The sequence below is a fragment of the Dasypus novemcinctus genome, chromosome 22, assembly GCF_030445035.2.
Source record: "Dasypus novemcinctus isolate mDasNov1 chromosome 22, mDasNov1.1.hap2, whole genome shotgun sequence".
NCBI classification, from domain to species: Eukaryota; Metazoa; Chordata; class Mammalia; order Cingulata; family Dasypodidae; genus Dasypus; species Dasypus novemcinctus.
This window is the reverse complement of record NC_080694.1, coordinates 62,137,106-62,157,807: the sequence shown is the minus strand read 5'-3', so window position 1 is coordinate 62,157,807 and position 20,702 is coordinate 62,137,106. Positions and strand designations below refer to the sequence as shown.

General features: G+C 46.0%; 1 protein-coding gene and 2 non-coding genes across 3 annotated transcripts; 1 reads left to right on the top strand and 2 right to left on the bottom strand.

The window, feature by feature from the left end:
- Positions 1-327: 327 nt before the first annotated feature.
- Positions 328-409, top strand: TRNAS-GCU (transfer RNA serine (anticodon GCU)). Its single transcript has one exon. It is a non-coding gene; the product is annotated as a tRNA-Ser (tRNA).
- A 10,006-nt stretch (positions 410-10,415) lies between these two features.
- Positions 10,416-10,498, bottom strand: TRNAL-UAA (transfer RNA leucine (anticodon UAA)). Its single transcript has one exon. It is a non-coding gene; the product is annotated as a tRNA-Leu (tRNA).
- Positions 10,499-12,180: 1,682 nt separating this feature from the next.
- On the bottom strand, positions 12,181-20,145 carry LOC101422970 (uncharacterized). The gene is made up of 2 exons (XM_004472345.3): positions 19,872-20,145; positions 12,181-14,448 (listed from the first exon to the last, which is right to left on the bottom strand). Exon 2 carries the CDS (start codon positions 14,446-14,448, stop codon positions 13,414-13,416), a length of 1,035 nt encoding a protein of 344 aa, XP_004472402.2. The 5' UTR covers positions 19,872-20,145; the 3' UTR covers positions 12,181-13,413.
- Positions 20,146-20,702: the final 557 nt, after the last annotated feature.

Sequence of the window (20,702 nt, the reverse complement as noted above, 5' to 3'; positions counted from 1 at the left end):
TGAAGAATGATAAACTGAGGGCAGAGGAGAGCGAGAAACGTATCTCGGGTAGAAAAGAAGACCTTGAAGTGTGGGGACAAGAAAAAAATGTACTGTGTCTGGTCCCTGGAAGGCAAGTGTGGGGACAAAGGAGTGATAAGTGAGGCTGGAAATAGGGGGCAGGTTGGGAGAGGATCAGCAGAGTATGAAGGGTTCCTGGAGGGCGGTGGAAAGGGCTGGTTCTGTTTGGTAATCCTCTAAACTAACTGCACATGGTAAGAATCAATGTAATAATTCAACATCTGAATGCTCTCAAAGAATTTCCGAAAGAGAATTTCCTTTCTGTAGGACGAGGTGGCCGAGTGGTTAAGGCGATGGACTGCTAATCCATTGTGCTCTGCACGCGTGGGTTCGAATCCCATCCTCGTCGGCAAAGTGGCAGTTGTCTTCTGCACCTGAGTTCTCATTTCATTTCTCTAAGGTTGCTGCGAGCATGACTAGTTATGAGTGCACAGTTTTTTATATCTCCCTCATCCAGCAAGTGGGCTGCAGCTGTTACCTCTCCTTGGCGCTGGCTCAATCCCTTTCCACAATCACACCTTGCTTCAAACTGCCTCCAGAGGAGGCAAAGGCTTTGGACAAATCCTTACTACCTATCCTTGACAAAACAGGCTATCACTTTCTCTCCTATTTCTCTGGGCAGACCTATTCTTGCTTTTCTTCATTTACTGTCACAGAAAAGTGCTACCAGACTCAGTAGGTGGGAGACCCTTCATGCTGGGTACTGTGTCCATCTCGTGGTGCAATTATATTTATTTAGGACTTCCTTAATTTCTGACATAACGAGTTCTTCCAGGCTCAACTGTGTCTATCCTTTCCCAGCCTCTGGTATGCTCATTGCTTCTGGCGTGTCTTTGCTTCTGGGATATTTCAGAAAAATATCTAAGAAACATATGCATATACACACATCCTTAATAAGTACACACACACATAGATATTATGCACACATGCACACATGAATGCATGTACACGTGCAGAAGTATATTTTGGTAATCATGAGTTCACACGGACACTTTCAATCTAGTCCATCCCCACAGAGTTTTTCTTGCCCTCCACACATCATGTGTGTATGTCCACGGTTCCACAATGGGTAAAATGACAGCAATTACTCACGTGCTCTTTCCTATAGTACATGGTAAATAGTTTCATAATTGCTTTCTCTATGCAACAGAAAATAAAACAGTTAAAAAGAGTTCAGCATTTGTTTTTAGTTTTCTCCGTGCCCCAAGAGCAGGGCATATAGTTAAATACTGCATAAGCAAAGAAACCAAACTTTGCTACAGTTGCTTTTTTTCCGTCTGATGTGATGGTGGTAATCATTTACCATACAGTTGGGCTTTTCTTTCAGTTTGCTCTCACTTTTAGGTTTTCCCACGGACTGTCAGCTCTCTGCGGGCACGCGGGCGGGGGCCAGCTTGCCTTCAAAAGGATGCCCAGGATGGGAACCCAGGGCCTCCCATATGGTAGATGGGAGCCCAGTCGATGGAGCCACAGCCGCTTCCATCACTTCATTTTATATCCCTTCACCTACCCTCTCCTTCATCCTTGTCACTTTAGGTAACAGTATTAATCAGCCAAAGGGGTGCTGATGCAAAATACCAGAAATCTGCTGGGTGTTATAAAGCTTAATTATTTGGGTAGGAGCTTACAGTTACCAGGCCATAATAATAATAAAATAAAGCATTATTTACTTCCCTCACCAAAGTCTATTTCCACGTGTTGGAGCAAGATGGCTGCCAGCGTCTGTGAGGGTTCAGGCTCTCTGGGTTCCTCTGGGCTCAGCTCCTCTGTTTCCTACACAACCTCAGTTGTAGACTATGAGGCGCTCTAGACTTTGCCTCTCTCCACAAGGTCAGCTGTAGATTATCAGGCCAAGGGCTCTGTCTCTTTCCCTGGGGCTCCAGTTAAGACTTCAGCATCAAACTCCAACATCAGAAACCCTCAACTCTGTTCTTTGCCATGCCTGTTATCTGTGAGTGCCCACCCACCAAGGGGCGGGGACTCAATGCCCTAATGAGGTGGCCCAATTACAGCCCTAATCACAACTCAGTCAGGCCCAGGTACAGATCAGATTACAAACATAATCCAATATCTATTTTTGGAATTCATAACCATATGAATCTTTTACAGTAACCAGCTTTAATGATTTTTGGTTTATTCTTCATTTCGTTATTTTTTATATAAAAAGAAGAGATGTGTTTTTTCTTATTTCCCCTTCTTTCATGCCCAAAAAGTAACACACTATATATACTCTTTTGCACTTTTATTTCTTCAACTAACAACGTATCCTGGAAATCACTCCACAGCAGTTAATAGAGATCTTCCTTATTCACTGTGTTGCACAGAACTTCACTGTGTACTCATTCCACACCTACCCGACAAATCTCCTATGCCTGGGAATTTAAAGTTAGATGAAATAGTTTTGGGCGTAAGGGGGCAAAACCAGCCGAAGACATATTTAGGGAACCTCCAAATAAGAACAATTCCAGGGAATCGAATGCGGCTCAAATAATTGGGCACATCCCTTCCACATGGGAGGTCCTGGGTTGGGTTCCCAGTGCCTTCTAAAAAAGTATACAAGCACACAACGAACAGACGACACAGAGAGCAGACAGATAACCCAAACAGTGGGGGTGGGCAGATAAATACATAAAAGTTTTAAAGTGTAAAGAAAATACAAAGTTATAATGTATGGGAGATTTGTGTATATTGGGTTCACTGGAAGATACAGCATTGATCCGTTGGTAAAGAATGCTGAATTTCTCACCTTTCCCTGAATGAGAAAGGGAGATTTGCCTTTTTTTAGAAATTAAGGAGAAGGAGGAGAAATTGGGGTGAGAGGGCAGATACAGCCACAGAGATCAGATTAGGCAGTAGTAATAAGTGAAAGTTTAAGTCAACAACATGTTGTTTACAGAGCGAGGTACTGTCACGTGCACTTGGGGAGTAGGAAGTTGACTTCTCAGGGACACTGTGGCAGGGGACTGCCTCCCTGCACCCATCTCTGAGCTTTGGTCCCAGCACCTTCCCCTGGACACTCGCTCTCGTGGCAGGTGGTGAGGGTGAATCTCGCTCCCTCTACAGGGCGTCCTTGTGTGAACGCACCTGTGCTAACTCTGTATCGAATGGCTCTCGGGAGTGGAACTAACTTGTGAACACATCTAGCTCTGCCCCAGCGGGGCCTTCCAGGGTCTGCAGTTAGACTGAGGAGGCAGCTGCTCAGGAGCTGGGCTCGACGGGAATGTGGACGCCGGGAAGGGGCGCGTGGGGGGAGTCCAGGCGCTGGCGGGGCGCTCACCGCGGCACCCCCTAAGCCTCCAGTCTCCTTCAGAAAACGGAAACAACCAGACAATATCTTCGTCACATTTCTCTAGAAAAAGCCCAAACAACCAGAAACAAGCAATATTCAAAAGCCCCCATGTTCTTTCTATCTCCCCTCTCTCACCCCTGGGCAGAGGAAAAGAGGAAAGCGCAGCCCCTCTCTGGCGTGAGGGCACCGGGGCTCTCCTGCAGGGAAGCTCGTCCTCCTCCGCCGCGGCTTCTCATCCCGAGGATCCGGGAGGCCGCCGAGCGGGGCTTCCTCCCCCCGCAGGCCGGGGCCCGCAGCGGCCGCAAGGCCGGGAGCGCGGCGCGGCCCCGAGCTGAGCGCCCGGGCAGGGCCCGCGGGGCGCCTCCTCTGCTCCCCGGGGCGGCTCCGCGCTGCTCGGCGCCTCCCGCCCGCGGGGGCCCTGCCCCGTCTCCCCGCCCGGCCTCGGGGGCTCCGCGGCCGCCGCGACCCCCCACGGCGCCGGCCCGCGTGCGGGGGCCACAGACCCCCTCTCCTGACCCAGCCCTTCCCTGCTGGGGGCGGACCTAAGCCCCCATCAGCGCCGGGGGAAGCCGAGGCCGAGCGCGCAGAGGCGGGGACGTGCCCTGGAAACGCCTGGATCGGGGAAGTGCGGAGGCGCCGAGGGCAAGTGGGCAGCGTCGGAGGAAGGAGGAAGAGGCGGCGACCCCCGGCCCCGAGAGTGCGGGCAGCGCGGCCACTTCCACCGCCCCGGGGACCGCGTGGACTCTCAGAGCGTCCCCCACGGCGGGCCGAGTCGGCTCTGACTCGCTGCAGCAGGAAAATGCTCAATTGAAGAGAGGTTTGAGTGTGTGTGTACAATTTCCCTTGATCGGGTGGATATTAACAATGGCAGATACCACCAGGAAGGTTTTTCAAATAAAGAAAGAAATAGAGAAAAACCATTTGTGTTCTTTGAAGTGGTTGCCAGAATACCTCAAGTATACAATTAAACAATCGTTGACGGAGGGTGTTTGATCGAATATCAACAACCATCTCACTTGCCTAAATTTCTTTTCCTCCACCACTTCTGCTACCACACATTTGGCATAACCCTGACGGTGGGAGGAGAGAGAGGGAGAGAGGGAGAGAGGGAGAGAGGGAGAGAGGGAGAGAGCGAGAGAGGGAGAGAGGGAGAGAGGGAGAGAGGGAGAGAGGGAGAGAGGGAGAGAGGAGAGAGGAGAGAGGAGAGGAGAGAGGAGACTGGTGAGACCCATTACCCGAATGAGCAGGTGAAGTCCATCACAGAACTGGGTGACTACGTAACCAGCCTGCGCAAGATGGGAACCCGGATTCTGGCCAGGCAGAGTACCTCTGTGACAAGCAGACTCTGGGAAGCAGTGATCATGAGAGCTAAACTTTACACCGGCTTTCGCAGAGCCCCAGTGTAGTGCGTGTGTTGGGTTTAACTTTTCTCTAAGTTGTATCAACTTCCACCAAGTTCTTACATTGGTACCATTCCCTCAAATAAAGTTATTTGGTACCCCCCCCCCCAAATAATGATAATCTTAGTATCTCATTGTCTTTATCGGCAAAATGATCTATGAAAGTCTAGTTGATGAATTGATTGAATAAATGTTTCTGAGTCCAGCTATGTATTAGATACTATTCCAGGAAATGGGGATGTAGAAGTAAACAAGCAGACAAAATTTTATTTTTATACAGCTTACAATCACATGGAATATGAAATAATTAAGCTTCGAACATGATATGGTAAAAGACGATAAATGCTGGTGGGGGGGGGGGCCAGTGGGTCTTTAGCTTTGGCTCCCCCTCTCCAAGAGAATCTAATCCCATAAGACAGAGCCACCTCCATGCTCCAGGACGCAAGTTAAAATGTAACAATCCTACTCACAGGGAAATAATGTACAGATAGTATCATAGTAATTGTCTCCAGACTGTACAGTTTCTTCCTACAATAATATCACCAGACCCAATTTATGAAATGTCTTTGTTCTGAGACCCTACATATTACCCCCCATTTTCCCACCTCTTTGCAGTGGGCTATCGTCATTCTCTGGCTGCCATATTTGGAGACCCTCCACTGTTGTAAATCTCAATAAATAACGCTTATGTCTGACACAGTGCCAGGTGCGTCCTGTGGGCTTGTTGCCACCCAGACCTGTGCCCCTCAGAAACTAGGTTGTAACAATTGGCAAGTCGCCGGTCAGGAGACCAAAGGACCCCTGGCAGTAGCAGGCATGCGCTCGCGGAAGGGAGACTCCACGGGGGAAATCTCGAGTTGGCCGATAATGTTCATGTGAGAAAGGGTGGTTGCTCTCGTGAATAAGTGGAGACCACTGAGAGAGTATAGGGGTGCCCTAAAAACTCTGGCAGGTATATTGGCTGTGCTACAGCAGGTAGCAGAGAAGCTGCACTTAATAAGAAAAAGGGAGACTACCAGATGGCGGCGGCCATAGCATGGCTTAGGAGGCTTGCAGTTGAGAACTGGCTACTGAGGCAGAACAAGTGGCAAAGGGCTCTGTGTGCTGCTTATAAGAAGAGTTAAAGTTAGAACAGGGACACGCACCTGGCACAAGCAGAGATAAAAGATTCTTTAACCTATCACCTGTACCAAGTTAATGATCAGTTAGAAACCCTGGCTTGTAAATATGCTTGGACTAAGGGCCACAGGCTGCCTCAAGTCCAGGTCCAGAAGATATCAACCACCCTTGGGGGGGCCCCTAAGGTGTGGGACCCTATGGGCTCCTGCTCAGATAAGAACAAAGAGGAAGAATGGGGAAAGGCCTAGGTGTGACAAAGTAGGGAAATGTAAGTTTACCAAAGACTCATCTTCTAAGACTCGAAATTAAAAATCGTAATTTCTCCTGCAATTCCCCAATTTAAACCTTTTAGCAGCCTTACAATGTGGGTAATTAACCCAATTACCAAATTTCAGTAAGTAAAAGAAAGTCCTTGAACAGTATAGAAAGATACTTTCTAAATTATGATTTAAAAAATTAAATAACAATAATATACATATACCAGAATCCGGCAGTCAGTATGCTTTTAGGTCATTCAAAATCTTACGATTTTATTTTTAGAAAAAGAGGTTTTTTAGCTTCTTATAAATGGAGGGAAAAGAAAAATATTTCTTGCATAAACTGTAATGGTTTTAATGGTATTGGGCTTAAGTGTACTCTCCCTAGGTTTATAGGATACTAATTAAATAAATTAACATTATATGTCTTAAGTCTTTAAGATGATAAAAGTTGTAAGTTTGTGTTTAATAAAACTAAGTTAAAGGAAAAAAATAGTCTGTCCTAAAGTGAAATGACTAGTTTCCACAGAACAGAATGAGGACTGTAAGACAAGACTTAAATGGATAAAAGCAAATTTCCTTTGTTACTAATTGTAATTTAATAAGTTTATTAAAAGTGTAACAGTAGAAAGTAAAGTACTAAGAATAGTTAAGTTCATTTGACATGTTACAAATGGCATTGAATTTATTTTAAAATGTACAAAAATTAAAAGAGGGAAGCAGATTTGGCTCAATGAATAGAGCTTCCACCGCCAGGCGGGAGGTACGTGGTTCAAACCCAGGGCTTCCTGACCCATGTGGTGAGCTGGCCCATGCACAGTGGTGATGTGTGCAAGGAGTGCCCTCCATGCATGGGTGTGCCCCGTGTGCAAGGAGTGCACCCCATAAGGAGAGCCGTCCACATGAAAAAAAGTGCACCCTGCTCAGGAGTGGTGCCTCACGCAGGGAGAGCTGATGCAGCAAGATAACACAACAAAAACAGACACAGATTCCCTGTGCTGCTGACAAGAATACAAGCGGACACAGAAGAACACAGAGCGAATGGACACAGAGAACAGACAATGGGGGTGGGGGAATAAATCAATAATCCTTAAAAAAATAAAAGAAGTAGGCTTCAGAATTATCAAACTCTCATGTGCGTTCAAATTCAGCGACCCCTACCCTGCATGATGCCTCTCCATTTCAGTTATTGCCATGGTCAGTCACCACCACCCTCTGAAGGAATGAAAGTGTCTACAACATTTCTGGACATGCTCCTGAAGTGGATGGAAAGAACGTTGCTGTTTCAGAATCATGAAGCACGGGGATGGCTCACTATGGCCAGATTTACAATGGACATGGACTCCAGACTGACTCCTTTCGTAGTGCCAAAGGACACCGTGCATCAGGTCAGTGAAACACTGGTGCCTCCCTTGAGGATCCACATGGTGCATCACACTTCGCTGTGTGATGAACATACCAAGTGGAGCAATAATTACCAAAAAATTGCGAGTAGAGCTAAAACAAACACAATTGTCCTTATGGCTTGCTCCCATGGAGAGATCATGTGTATGGTATTGCAAACTGGAGCTTAGATCTGTTAACTGCAGCTCAAAGAGAACTTGTGCATTGGTTCGTGCATTGATTAGTATTAAGTTCTGTGCTGGTACACCTGATAAATATAATATTATCTCTTCTATTCTAGACCATATGCAGAAGGCTATTGAGCATGTTAAAAGTCTTTGTGAACTTAATTCACTTTTTAAGTTTATTTCTTCCAGAGTCAATGCATTTCAAAAAGAATTAAGAACAATCCTGTTTAAACACTTCCAAAAAGTTGAAGAGGAGGGAAAATTACCCAGTACATTTTATGAAGCTAACATCACCTTATACCAAAGGCAGATAAAGACACTACAAGAAAAGAAAATTACAAACCAATCTCTGCAGTGAAAATAGATGGAAAAATTCTCAATAAAATACTTGTAAATTGAATCCAACAGCATATCAAATACTTATAGATCACGACCAAGTGGGCTTTATTCCTGGTATACCAGGGTGGTTCAACATATGAAAATCATTTAACGTAATACACCACATTAACAAATCAAAGGGGAATGGAAGAGGAAATAGAGGGGAAAATTCCATTTACAATAGCAACAAAAAGACTCAAATACCTAGGAATCAATTAAACCATGAAGTACAGGACCTATATGCAGAAAACTACAAAACAATGCTAAAAGAAATCGATAAAGACCAAAACAAATAGAAATACATTCTTTATTCATGGGTAGGAAGACTAAATATAGTGAAGATGTCAATCCCACCCAAACCAATTTATAGACTCAGTGAAATACCAATCAAAATTCCAGCAGCCTTCCAAATTTATTTGAAAGGGAAAATGCACCCGAATAGCAAAAAACAAACAAACAAACAAACAAAACAAAACAAAACAAAAAAAAAGATGCAGGAGGAATTTCACTGCCTGACCTTGAAATATAGTACAAAGCTACAGCGGTCAAAACAGCATTGTATTGGCATAAAGATAGATACATCGATCATCAGAATACAACTTAGAGTCCAGAAATGACTCACATATCTATGGCCAACTAGTTTTCGACAAACCCACCAAAACCACGTTAACGGGACAAAACAGTATCTTCAACAAATGGTGCTGAAATACCTGGATATCCACAACCAAAAGAATGAAAGAGGAACTCTTTCTCACTCCCTATACAAGAATCAACTAATAATGAACCAAAGATCTAAATAAAAATGCCAGGACCATAAAACTACTAGAAGAAAATGTAGGGAAACATCTTCAAATCTTATGGTTAGTGGTGGTTTCTTGGTCCTTACACCCAAAGCATGAGGAAAAAATGAAAATACAGATAAATGGTTCCTTCTCAAAATTAAACACATTTGCACCTTAAAGGCCTTTGTCAACGGGTGAAAAGGCAGCCACATAATGGGAGAAAATATTTGGAAATCGCATATCTGAAAAAAGTTTCATATCCATGATATAAAACGAGATGAAGCAACTCAACAAGAAAAAGACAAATGACCCGATTTTGAAAATGAGCAAAAACTTGAAAAGACATTTTTCCAAAGAAGAAATACAAGTCGAAAAAAAAAACTTGAAAAAAAAATGTTCAAAATCACCGGAGATTAGGGAAATGCAAATCAAAGCTACAATGCGATATCATTTTACAACTATTGGAATGGCCCCTGCAAGTGCTGGGAAGGATGTGGAGAGATAGGAACATCGACGAGAGAAGGAAAGGAATGGAGGCCCTTACCAGTCCCAGGTCAAACCCACATAAATCCTCAGCTTTGGTACCATCCAAATTTAACCAAACAACGAAACCAACTTTCTACCCTCAAAGGATATTTTTATTTTATAAAAGTGTAAATTTCATGGAACACTTGTGTTGGTTGTGTGTTTGTGTGTGTTGGGGTGTGTGTGAGAGAGAGAGAGATTGTTTAGAGACAATTCCATTTCCACTTCCTACTCAAACAAAAGAGCTTTGATACAAGTAAGTGCACTCACACTCTTGGACTGGATGGAGAAAAGTTAGGCTTTTTTAAACCTACACGTTGAGATAAAAAAAACAAAAAACCAAAACTACAGATATTATGTAGTGAAGAGAGGCTATTTGTCTCTACTCTCAGAATGTTCTAGAACTTTGCTGTCCATTACAGTAGCAACCAGCACATGTTTCAAGATGTGGTAGAAAAAATAAAAGTATGTGCAATATCTTAATGTTTTTACAGTGACTGGATGTTGAAAGGTTAGTATTTGATTTAAAACACTAAAATTAAACTGTTTTTTTTCCTTTTTTGTTAAAAATTAAATTTATTATATCACATCATATATTGATTCACAAGTTTTTGCAATGTGTGATGACTGCCATCATTAACGTAGATTCAATTAGTCATGACTCCATGACCACATGTTATTCTTTACAATTGTTGTTTGTTTTTTACTTCACTAGAGATGTGTGTTCTTCTCTAAGAAGCAGCATTTCCTTTCACCCCGTTTTCTCCGGATTGGTCACATTTCTTCCGAATTGGTCAGGTTTGTCCAATCGGCTGCTGCTCAGCATGGCAAGTTGAAAAGTCTGTTATTTGCTTATTGATAATTTCCTAAACTTTCCTGGCCCTTTCCCTTCCTCTTGGCGCTCAATTGCCTTGGTCATTGAATCCTGTTTAGTGAGAGCATTTCCATGGGCCTTTTTCTTTTCCTGGTTCCTATAGGCTAAATACACAGTGATGCTTTTTTCCCCCAAATACCTGCAGGGTTTTCTAAAAACTTACCGGGAGTGGGGTTCGAACCCACGCAGACACTTGCCCATTGGGTCTTAAGTCCAAGGCCTTAACCACTCGGCCATCCCGGTGACAACACCTGTGTGATTCCACCATATTAACCATATTAGAAGTAAAAGCGTTTGTGTTTGTTAGCTTATGGAAAATTGTCATCAATTTTATACTGGGAAAGCTGGGTTTAAAAGAGCTCAGAGAGAAAGGAAACCTAAAATGCTGCTTGGAAAGAAACTAACGAAAACTTTACTTTCAACAAGCATAATCTAATCATTAATTTGGGACACCCACTGTAATAGATGTTAGGGAAAGAGTGAATTATCCTTAATCTCGTGGAAATAAGGAAGGGTCTGCAAAAAAGAAAAAGCCCAGACACACTGCCTTTTCTTTTTTTTTATTAGAGCATTTTCATTATTTCAAAAATACTAAACAACAACAACAAAACAGACAAACAAGAAAATTGTTCACCTCGCAACCTATGTTCCTCCTGCTGTACATAACTGCTATTTCTGGGTATTCATTCATATTGATTGATTGACTTAGCAGTTTTATTAAGATATATTCACATTCCATATGATCTATCCAAAGTGTATAATTAATGGATTTAGTATAATCACAATGTTGTGCATTATCACCATAAAAAAAAAAGTTAGAACAATTTCATTACTCCAATAGGAAAAATTCCACACCTGTTAGCAGTCACCTCTCAATCCCTTTATCCCTCCCCAGCTCTGCATAACCACTTCTCTCATTCGGTTTTATAGATTGATTTATATTTATGTTTTATATAAATGGAATCATACAATATGTACTACTTTGTGTCTGGTTTCTCTCACTTAGAATAATTTGTAGGGTTTTTTTTCTTTTAGTCTGATAGTAACATCATGTAGTGTTAACAAATTTGTTCAGTTTTAAAGGAAAATGGTCTTATAATATGCAACTTTAGCCATATTCATGTTTCACATGTGGTTATATGCTATACTGTGCCATGTAACATTTTTTAGTTTTCCTTTTAGTAATATACATGACTTTAGACTTTCCCTTTCCCCGACTCTCACCACATACTAGCACTGCTAGTTAAAAACATTATGATGTGCTTTTACCTTTTCTTTTATTTCCAAAGATTAACACACATCATTTTTGCCAATTCTGCGCTAGTTGAGCCTCGGTTATCATAAATTGGTTGTTCACAAATGCCAAAAGATGGAAAGAGTGCAAGTGTCCATCACGCTTTTCTGGATTCACTTCTTCTCCAGTGATGTCCTCTTTTATTCCAGGAGTGATGCTGCTGCGGGCAGGAGTGAGAGTCCTAAGAGTGAGATCCCTGTTCAGTGGGGAAATAAGGGGAGAAAACCCTGATTACTGCTTAACTCTTATTGTTTTTTTTCTTGGACGGCTCTTTGATTTTTAAAAGTTCTCTCTCCTAAGGTCTCTTGCAGCCAATTCCCTTTGTCAATATCAGTGAAAGAAATGAAGAAAAGGGGTGAATTTTTCAGAAGAGTGGTATTTCAGTAATGCATTCATCCTTCAGAGACAGTCAAGATTGCGTTGTGCTTAGCATCATGTTGGTGAGAAGCCAGGTTGTGGCAGCGGCGGTCTGAGCCTGGCCGAGGGCCGGGGGGCCGTGGGCCAGGCGACTCTTCCCGGAGGCGAGGGGAGGCGGGAGACTTGGCGAGTCTCCGGCGGAGGCGTGCAAGGTGTGGAGGGCGGCGGGGACGAAGGAGGCGAGACACCCTGGTGGAGCTGTAACAGAGCCCTTTATTCGGGGATGTACACAGGTTATACAGGACTATCATGGGGGCGGGAGGGAGCTCTTGCTGGGATGCCTTATTAGGCGTGCTGGGGTAAGTGGCAGGGTTTAGGGATTGGTGGCTGCTGTTGCTGGGGTGGAGGGCAGACTTCTGTTTCGCGCCTTGCGCCTGCGCACTGTTTTATCAGCCTGGGCAGTGGCGGGAAACGGAGAACAAAGGAGCAGGGAGGAAGAAGAACAAGGCAGCGGGCTCCGCTCTGGCGGCCATGTAAGGGATGCTGGGAGGGGTAGGCGCTTGCGCAGCGGGCCTTGTGTGTAAGTGAGGGACGGGGGTGTATTTTGTTTCTGCGGGCCACTATCAGTGGTTAGGTGTATTTCCAGGGAGGGAAGTGAGACATCGGCTAGTTCTGCCTTTCCCAGGCCTGCTGGGCGGTGGAGGGTGGGTAGCCAGCCCGTTCCCATCGTCCCACTTGGGGCTGTCGACTGTTCCCCAAGTTCAGGCCGGTCAGCTAGTCCTAGGCGCGATATGTACCCACATTTCCCCCTTCTGTTTTATTAAGCGCCAGGGTGGCGGCAGCCAGAAGGTGGGCATGCCTGGCTGTTATCGCCTGACGATTTTGATCGCTTCCGGTGGCCCGCAGGGACAAAATTAGTAGGAGGAGGGTTGCGCCCCAGAGGACGACATTGGAGGGGTGGGAGGCAGATGTGAGGGTGGTGCTCTGTGGGCTGGGCTAGCGAATTGAGAGGTGAAAGTCTAAGGTAGGCAAGCTTGGTAGTTGGGGGGGGGGGCTAGCAGCTTTGTCTCGCAGAGATCAGGCTGGTGTCAGCTGGATATTTAGACGCTGGAAGGTCTTTTTTGTCTTCTTTCTGGGATAGACTGGTCGGGACCGGACAGGAGGGCTATCTTCAGTGGCAAGCCGTTGGTAGTGGACTTGCACAAATGATGTGAAGACAGCGTTGGCCTGATCTTTAGCGAGCTGGACGATTCTTCTGACGGCCCAGGGCCCTATATGAGAGCTAGGATAATGATTATTAGCGGACCCAGGGCAGGGAGGAGGTATGGGAGGAGGGTATGGAAGACTCCAGAAAAGTAGTTAGCGGCTTCGCGTTCCCTTTGACGTCGCTCTAGCCCTTCTCGAACCTTTTTAAGGCTGTCCTCGGCGAGGCCTGTAGAGTTGGCATATATACAGCATTCCTCTCCGAGGGCGGCACAGAGACCCCCTCCTTTGAGGAGGAGAAGGTCTAGGCCTCGGCGGTTTTGGAGGACAACTTCGGAAAGAGAGTTAAGAGAGTTTTTAAGGTGGGAGATGGCTGTCTGGAGGTGGGTGATGTCTTCATCAACGGCTTGTCTGAGGGAGGAAAGAGAACCTGATTTGGGCCCACTGGTGTGGAACATGTGGAAATTGGCTCCTTTTTTATAATGATAAAGGTGCCGTAATCGTAGCCGGTTGCGTACAGGCGGACTCCCCACATGCGGCCAGACAGCCAGACTGAATCTAGGGGATTTATGACTTGTAGGGTGACGGAGCGCCAGTTTGTGCTGCTCTGGACGAGCTTAATATAGGGGTCTTTGTTAGGGGCGCCAGACCATCCGTAGGCGATGGTCTCGCACCCCCAGGAAGGACAGTAATAGTGTGCTGGGTCATGACATCCTCTGGCGGAGGATGGGCAAATGTAGAAACCTGAGACAGTGGGGTTGCGTCCCCCCCACTCGCTAGCGGTGGGCGAGCCTAGACATGGTGCGTTGGAAGAGCTAGAGGATGGACTGGCCGTGAGTCCAGTGAGGTTGCAGACACCAGTTGAAAAAGAAGGGGCGGAGGCATTTACGTTTGAAACGAGAAGCTTTTCCCATTGCCAGAGGGAGAGGGTCCAATTGAAGAGCTGATGCTGGGGATTGGAGAGGCCCGATGGAAGGAGGGGAGCGAGGAGGATTAATATAGGTGAGGTAGGGGGCTCGAAAGCTTGCGCTGAGGAGGCAAGTGAGAGCATTATTATGAGAAGGGTGACAAGCGATGGCTGGGGGTCGCTGGAGATCCGTGGACTAGCTTTAGCCCATCTGTAGAGGCGAAGAAGGGTCTGGACTTCCTCCTCGTCTGACGGTGCCGGTGTCCGGGAGTGCCTCTGAGGTGTCAGGCTCAGATCCATGGCCTCTAGGCGGTGGGCTAGGGCACGGACCCGGTTGCGGATCTTCCGGCGCTCTCGACGGGTTGGGCGCCTGTGTTCCGGTCGCGGGTCGGACGCTCCGCCCGGGGATCCAGATGGGCTGTGAGGCATCATCTGGAAAGACACAAGCAAATCCTCGCCCCTGGGCGAGAAGGGGGGAGGGCCCCTTCCAGGTATTGTTTTCTGGGTCTTTCCAAAAGACCACTGGGGCCTGTGTAGGCCGGTAGGAGGGCCCCCAATGTCTATGTAGGGGAGATAGACCCTCCTTATTGAAGGTAAGCAGATTGAGGTGTATGAGGGCTGCTGTAATTAAGTCTCCGGGCGGCGCGTGGGGGAGCGCGCCCTTCTCTTTTTCTATTTGTAGCTTGAGTCCCCGATGGACTGCCTCGACTATGGCTTGTCCCTGAGGATTATAAGGGATGCCAAAATGATGGGTGATGTTGTACAGCTGAAGGAAGGCGGCAAAGGAGGCACTGCGGTAGGCAGGACCATTGTCTGTTTTAATGTCCCAGGGGACTCCCATGAAGAGGATCCCTTGCCTTAGGGCCTTGATACAGTGTTTGGCTGTTTCCCCAGCAAGGGGGACTGCATAGCACATGGCTGAGAAAGTGTCAATCATTACATGTACGTATTTGAGACGCCCAAAGGACGGAACGTGTGTGACATCCATTTGCCATCTGGAATTGGGCTTAAGGCCCCGCGGGTTGATTCCTTGAGGTTGTAAGGGGCCAAGCAGCGCGAAAGGCGCGCATGCCGCGCAATTGCGGACAAGATGTTTACAGGTGTCTAGGGGGAGGCCGCACAGATGATGCAAGGATGTGGCTGAGAAGTGGAACTTGGAGTGCAGCAACTTAGCCTGGTTGATGGTGTCCCCCGGGGGGGCCGCCGAAACGGCTAACGGGTTGCTCTTTCTGGTCTGTGACGGCCTGGTCTGCTATATTGTTGCCATCAGCCAAGGGCCCCGGGAGGCCTGAGTGGCTACGGATGTGGCTAATGAACCAGGGATCTCGTCTACGCTCTAAGACATTCCGGAGGTCAGCAAGCGCCTTATCGATGGCCGAGTCCCCAGGAAAAAAGGTGGAAAAGGCGAGGACTCGGCAGACCTGATAGGTGTAAAGGCTGTCGGTAAAGATGTTTACTGGGTGGTCTCGATGGTCGTGCAGTGCGTAGGACACTGCCAGGATTTCTCCCACCTGGACAGAATGGAGGTTAACATAGCCGGCTAGGCGGGGTTCTGGGGCATAAGGGGTGTATGAAAGGGTGGCAAATCGGGTTTTAGAGGCGTCTGTAAAGACGGTGGTGGCACCCGGGATGGGTGCAGAGGAGGGGAAAGGGTGGAAGGGGTTGCGGAAAGGAAGCTTGGCCAGCCCCTATAACAGTCGGTGGCTAGGGTAGTGGCAGCTGAATTCTCCATGAAATCCTTCTAAAAGGATTTGCATGTCCGGGTTATCCCGTATGAGTAGGCTGGTTTGGCCGGCATCCAGGGGCCAAACGATTTTTTCTGGCTGCGCCCCGAAAATGTGGATAGCTAGGGTGACTAGATCTGAGGCTAGGCTGATCCATAGCCGCACTGCAGGGCAGATTTTCCTCAGTCGGCTTTTAGCGGGGTGCGCCCAAAGCAGGGGGCCATTTTGCCATAAACAACCCATGGGTGTTCCGGGTGTAGGAAGGATGAGTGCTATAAGTGGGCCTTCTCCGATGCTGTATCGGTGGAGACAGCAGGTGGCGAGCGCCTTGTTAACGGCGGCAATGGCCTCTTTGGCTTCTTGGGTGAGCTTAACATGCCGGGAGACCGCCTGCGGCGGGGCTTCTGGGACGCTTTTTTTTTTTTTTTTTTGGTGGTAAGGGGACAGCATAGCAAAGGTGAGAAAAGGTGTCGACTGTGACATGGACATACTTGAGGCGCCCAAATGACGGCACATGGGTGACGTCTGTTTGCCATCGGGAGTTTGGCTTGAGGCCGCGGGGGTTGACCCCTTGTGGCTGCAACGGTCCAAGCGGCAAGAAGGGGGCGCATGTTTTACAGGCGCGCACCAAATGCTTGCAAGTTTCCTTGGGGAGGCCCGGCAAAAGACGTTGAAGTGAGGCCGCTGAAAAGTGGAACTTAGAATGGAGAAGTTTGGCTTAAGTGACCAAGTCTCCGACAGTGGCTATTGTATGGGTGGAGACTGCTTGGTCGGCAGCAGAGTTACCCGCGGCTAGAGGCCCGGGCAGCCCTGAATAGCTGCGAATATGAGAAATGTACTATGGCTGTGTGCAGAGCTCGAGCTCTCGCTGCAAGGCACGGAGTGCCTGATCAATGGGCATGTCACATGGAAAGAAAACAGCGTGGGCAATAACTGAACAAACTTGCAGGGCGTACTGACTGTCAGTGAAGATGTTGACGGGCTCATTCCCGTGGTGTTGGAAGGCAGTGAGGATGGCTAGTAGCTCGCCTACCTGAACCGATCTGGGATGGGTTTGGCAGTAAATGGTTGGCAAGTCACGGCTGGGAGAGTAGGCAATATAAGCAAACTTGGTCTTAGAGGCGTCCGTGAAGACAGTAGTGGAGTTGGAGAGAGGCTTGGAGCTAGGGAAAGGGTGGTATAGTGGGGAGAGGGGGAGCCTTGTGAGGCCCTGGAGCAACTTGTGGGGGGGGGTAATGGCAGTCAAAGGTCCTGTGGAAGATTTCTAGAAGAATTTGAGCACGGGGGTTTTCGGAGAAAAGGGCAGTGGTGTGCTTGGCAGTAAGGCATACATATTCAGAATCAGAGACAATATTCAAGGGCTCTAAAAACATTTGTAAAACTTTAATGATGGCTCAAAGCTCTGTGCATTGAGCAGATGAATAAGGAGTTGGCCAAACCTGTTCTTTTTGAGAAGTAATGTATGCTGCTTTTCCATTACTATTACTATCAGTAAATACTGTACAGGATGGTTGGGCTATGCATATATCCTTGAAAAGCACTGCAAAAGTTTATTGTTGGGTTCTTACAGATAAAGGAATGCAGCTGGCTTGATTTGTCCAAGAAGACATTAAAGAAAGTCTTAGGAAGTTTTAAAACAAAGTGATAGCCATACAGCTGGACTTTAACTTTTTGCAACAAACTAGCAGTATTTGGGATTGCTGCACACTAGTGTTGTTACTTTAATCTATGATAAGAGGTTGTTTTTGTGACACATACTTTTTTATAATAATTAAAACCATAATTAACTACATTGTACTTTTCTTTAATATTATGCTGAAATATTGGTAACTTTATACATTTTTAAGCATTCATAGAAATCTTTTATCTATACGACTTTAATTAATAGAGGGTTTAAGGGAAGAAAAAGTTGTTAATTTTATAACATTGTAAAACACCTTTATTTAGCTTATAACATATTAAATGAATTTAATTATTACTTTAATTTTTCTTTTAAGGTAAAAGAACAAATTTCCTACAATCAGTTTGGAACAAAAGGCCACTGTTTAGGATTAGGTTTTGAGAAAGCAGTTTTGAACATTATGTTCCTTTAAGAGATAAAGCTTTCTTTCTTGGAACACCGAGGAAACGATAAGCACAAGAAACATTAGATAGACTTTCTTTGTATACTGACTGAGGATAAGAACTTTTACTAAAACAGATTAATGGTGAGAGGCCTAGAGAAAGAACAAAAATTTTCAACTTTGCATCAGCATACCCGACACCAAAGCCTGTAAAATTTTATAGATAGACCCATTAAATTTTATTTAACTTTAACTGTAAAAATTCTTTTTCCACCAACATTCTGCACTTTCAGTATTCAGTCAGGTTTTGTCCCACATTCTACTCTTTCCAATAATCAATCATTTTATCTCAGGACAAAATCATCTTCTGTTTCCTTAATAATAAAAACACATTCCATATAGCCTACATCAAAGTTATCAAGCAAACCTCTTATAACAATACTGTGAACATTAAACAAGCTTGTAAAAATAATGAACTTTTCTTTAAATACTTAGTAGCATGCAATATTAGAAACAGTTTTCTAGAAGTAAGTTGGCAGGGGAGGCTGGTTGCTGCCAATCTTTCCTGTTATAAAATTACCTTTTATTATTATTATCATCAATTCAGTTTTATATATATTTAAGAATGACCTTTTGGAATTAGCCATTTAATACTTTAATGTAAACAATGCTTTATTAAACCTTTTATTTATAACCATATAGACTATTGAAGACAAATTTTATGTTTATAGAACACATTCCTTTATTTAAAGTTATCATAATACCTTTTACAGCTTGCCATCTGCAAATTAAGTTTCAAGAGTTCATGAAAAATTAGCCATCCTACTTTAGGACAAAATATGCCTTTTTGCAAAACTTATTACATTTCAGTTAGCATTTTCACAAACTTTTAACCTTTTTTAATATTCATTTAAGCTTTACATTCTTTATATTATCCTGTGAAGAAAAATAAGTTATTCATTTTAATCTGGGCAAGAACAACTTTTTATGAAGACGTACAGCTAATCTTGTCAATCAAGACTTACAATTTTTATTATTGTAGATATCTTATTAACATTTAAGCTCATGTATTGATATAATAAACTTAAGTATTAATATAAGCGCTTATTTAATTTTTGGCCATTTGTATAGAGCTCTTTTATAAATTTTTATTAATTTATATTTACCATCCGGAGGTATCAAAATATACACTGACATTGAACGAACAAACATAGAACAATCACAACACAGTAACAGAAACATACAGTTTACAATTAACTCATAATTTTTAGTTTCTTAGTATAGCTGCTTTTAAATCCTCTGTTATATAGCACATTTTAGATTGTACTTTTCAAGATTTTCTCTGGAATTCATGCTGCCTGCAACACGAAAGCCTGTGCTCGGAAACATTCCTATCAGTTATCAGCAATCATGGAAATAAAACAAACACAAATGTTGCCACGTTTTTCTCTCATAGCTACATTGTCATGTAGATAGTAGGGAGCCTGAGGAGTTGTGAAAAGGGTGGGCTGGCGTTTGTTGGAACAGAGTTGATTGCCTTATAAGCTTGTGTGGATTTTCGGGCTTGTGGCTGGCCTTGTTGATAGGCGGGGCCAATTTCAGATACGTATCAGGGTCCGAGAGATGGCAGGTGGTTAACCATGAGTTAAAAGGCAAGAGAAGGTCCCAGTAGACTTGTAGTTGTCCGATGGAGACATTGCAGCGGTGGGTATCTAAAAGTCCCGCTAAGGCGCGGACTTGGGGCGCTTGCCGGGCAGACAGCCTATTGCCCATGATGTCGCTCTAGAGGGTGAAAAAGGCTAGAAGGGCCGAGACTACAAGGCTAAAGGAGGCGAGGAGAGCAAAGAATAGTGCTCCTCGGCGGCAGGACTAGTGCGAGGGAGCGAGTTCAGCAAGACACCAAGCGCCAATTAGAGGGACGAGGGTACAGAGAACAACGCCGAAGACACGAAGGGGTAGCGGGGAATCGTGCAGTAGAACAGGTGGGGGAGAAACAAGCCGGGATGGGGGCGGCGAGGGGTGAGGAGAGGCGGCCCCGGAGTGGGGGCGGCGAAGGAGGGGCCCTTACCTTGCAGGCGAAAGGAGAGGGGAAGTGGAGAGGCGTCTGGGAGAGTGGACTCTGGGCTGGACCGCTGCGCGAGGGCGAAGACTCCTCACACGGGGCACCAGTTGTGGCAGCGGCGGTCTGAGCCTGGCCGAGGGACGGGCGGCCGTGGGCCAGGCGACTCTTCCCGGAGGCGAGGGCGAGGCGGGAGACTTGGCGAGTCTCCGGCGGAGGCGTGCAAGGTGTGGAGGGCGGCGGGGACGAAGGAGACGAGACACCCTTGCGGAGCTGTAACAGAGCCGTTTATTGGGGGATGTACACGGGTTATACAGGGCTATCATGGGGGCGGGAGGGAGCTCTTGCTGGGATGCCTTATTAGGCGTGCTGGGGTAAGTGGCAGGGTTTAGGGATTGGTGGCTGCTGTTGCTGGGGTGGAAGACAGACTTCTGTTTCGGGCCTTGCGCCTGCGCACTGTTTTATCAGCCTGGGCAGTGGCGGGAAACGGAGAACAAAGGAGCAGGGAGGAAGAAGAACAAGGCAGCGGGCTCCGCTCTGGCGGCCATGTAAGGGATGCTGGGAGGGGTAGGCGCTTGCGCAGCGGGCCTTTGTGTGTAAGTGAGAGACGGGGGGGGGGGGGGGGTGTATTTTGTTTCTGCGGGCCACTATCTGTGGTTAGGTGTATTTCCAGGGAGGGAAGTGAGACATCGGCTAGTTCTGCCTTTCCCTTGGGGCTGTCGACTGTTCCCCAAGTTCAGGCCGGTCAGCTAGTCCTAGGCACGATATGTACCCACACCAGGTGAGTAGACATAGTTTTGAAAAGGTGAAAGTATGAGCCAGCCAGGAGTCGAACCTAGA

What these genes read in the sequence shown, in the direction of transcription:
- LOC101422970 (XM_004472345.3), bottom strand. Translation starts at nt 14,448, where the DNA reads ATGATGCCTCACAGCCCATCTGGATCCCCGGGCGGAGCGTCCGACCCG.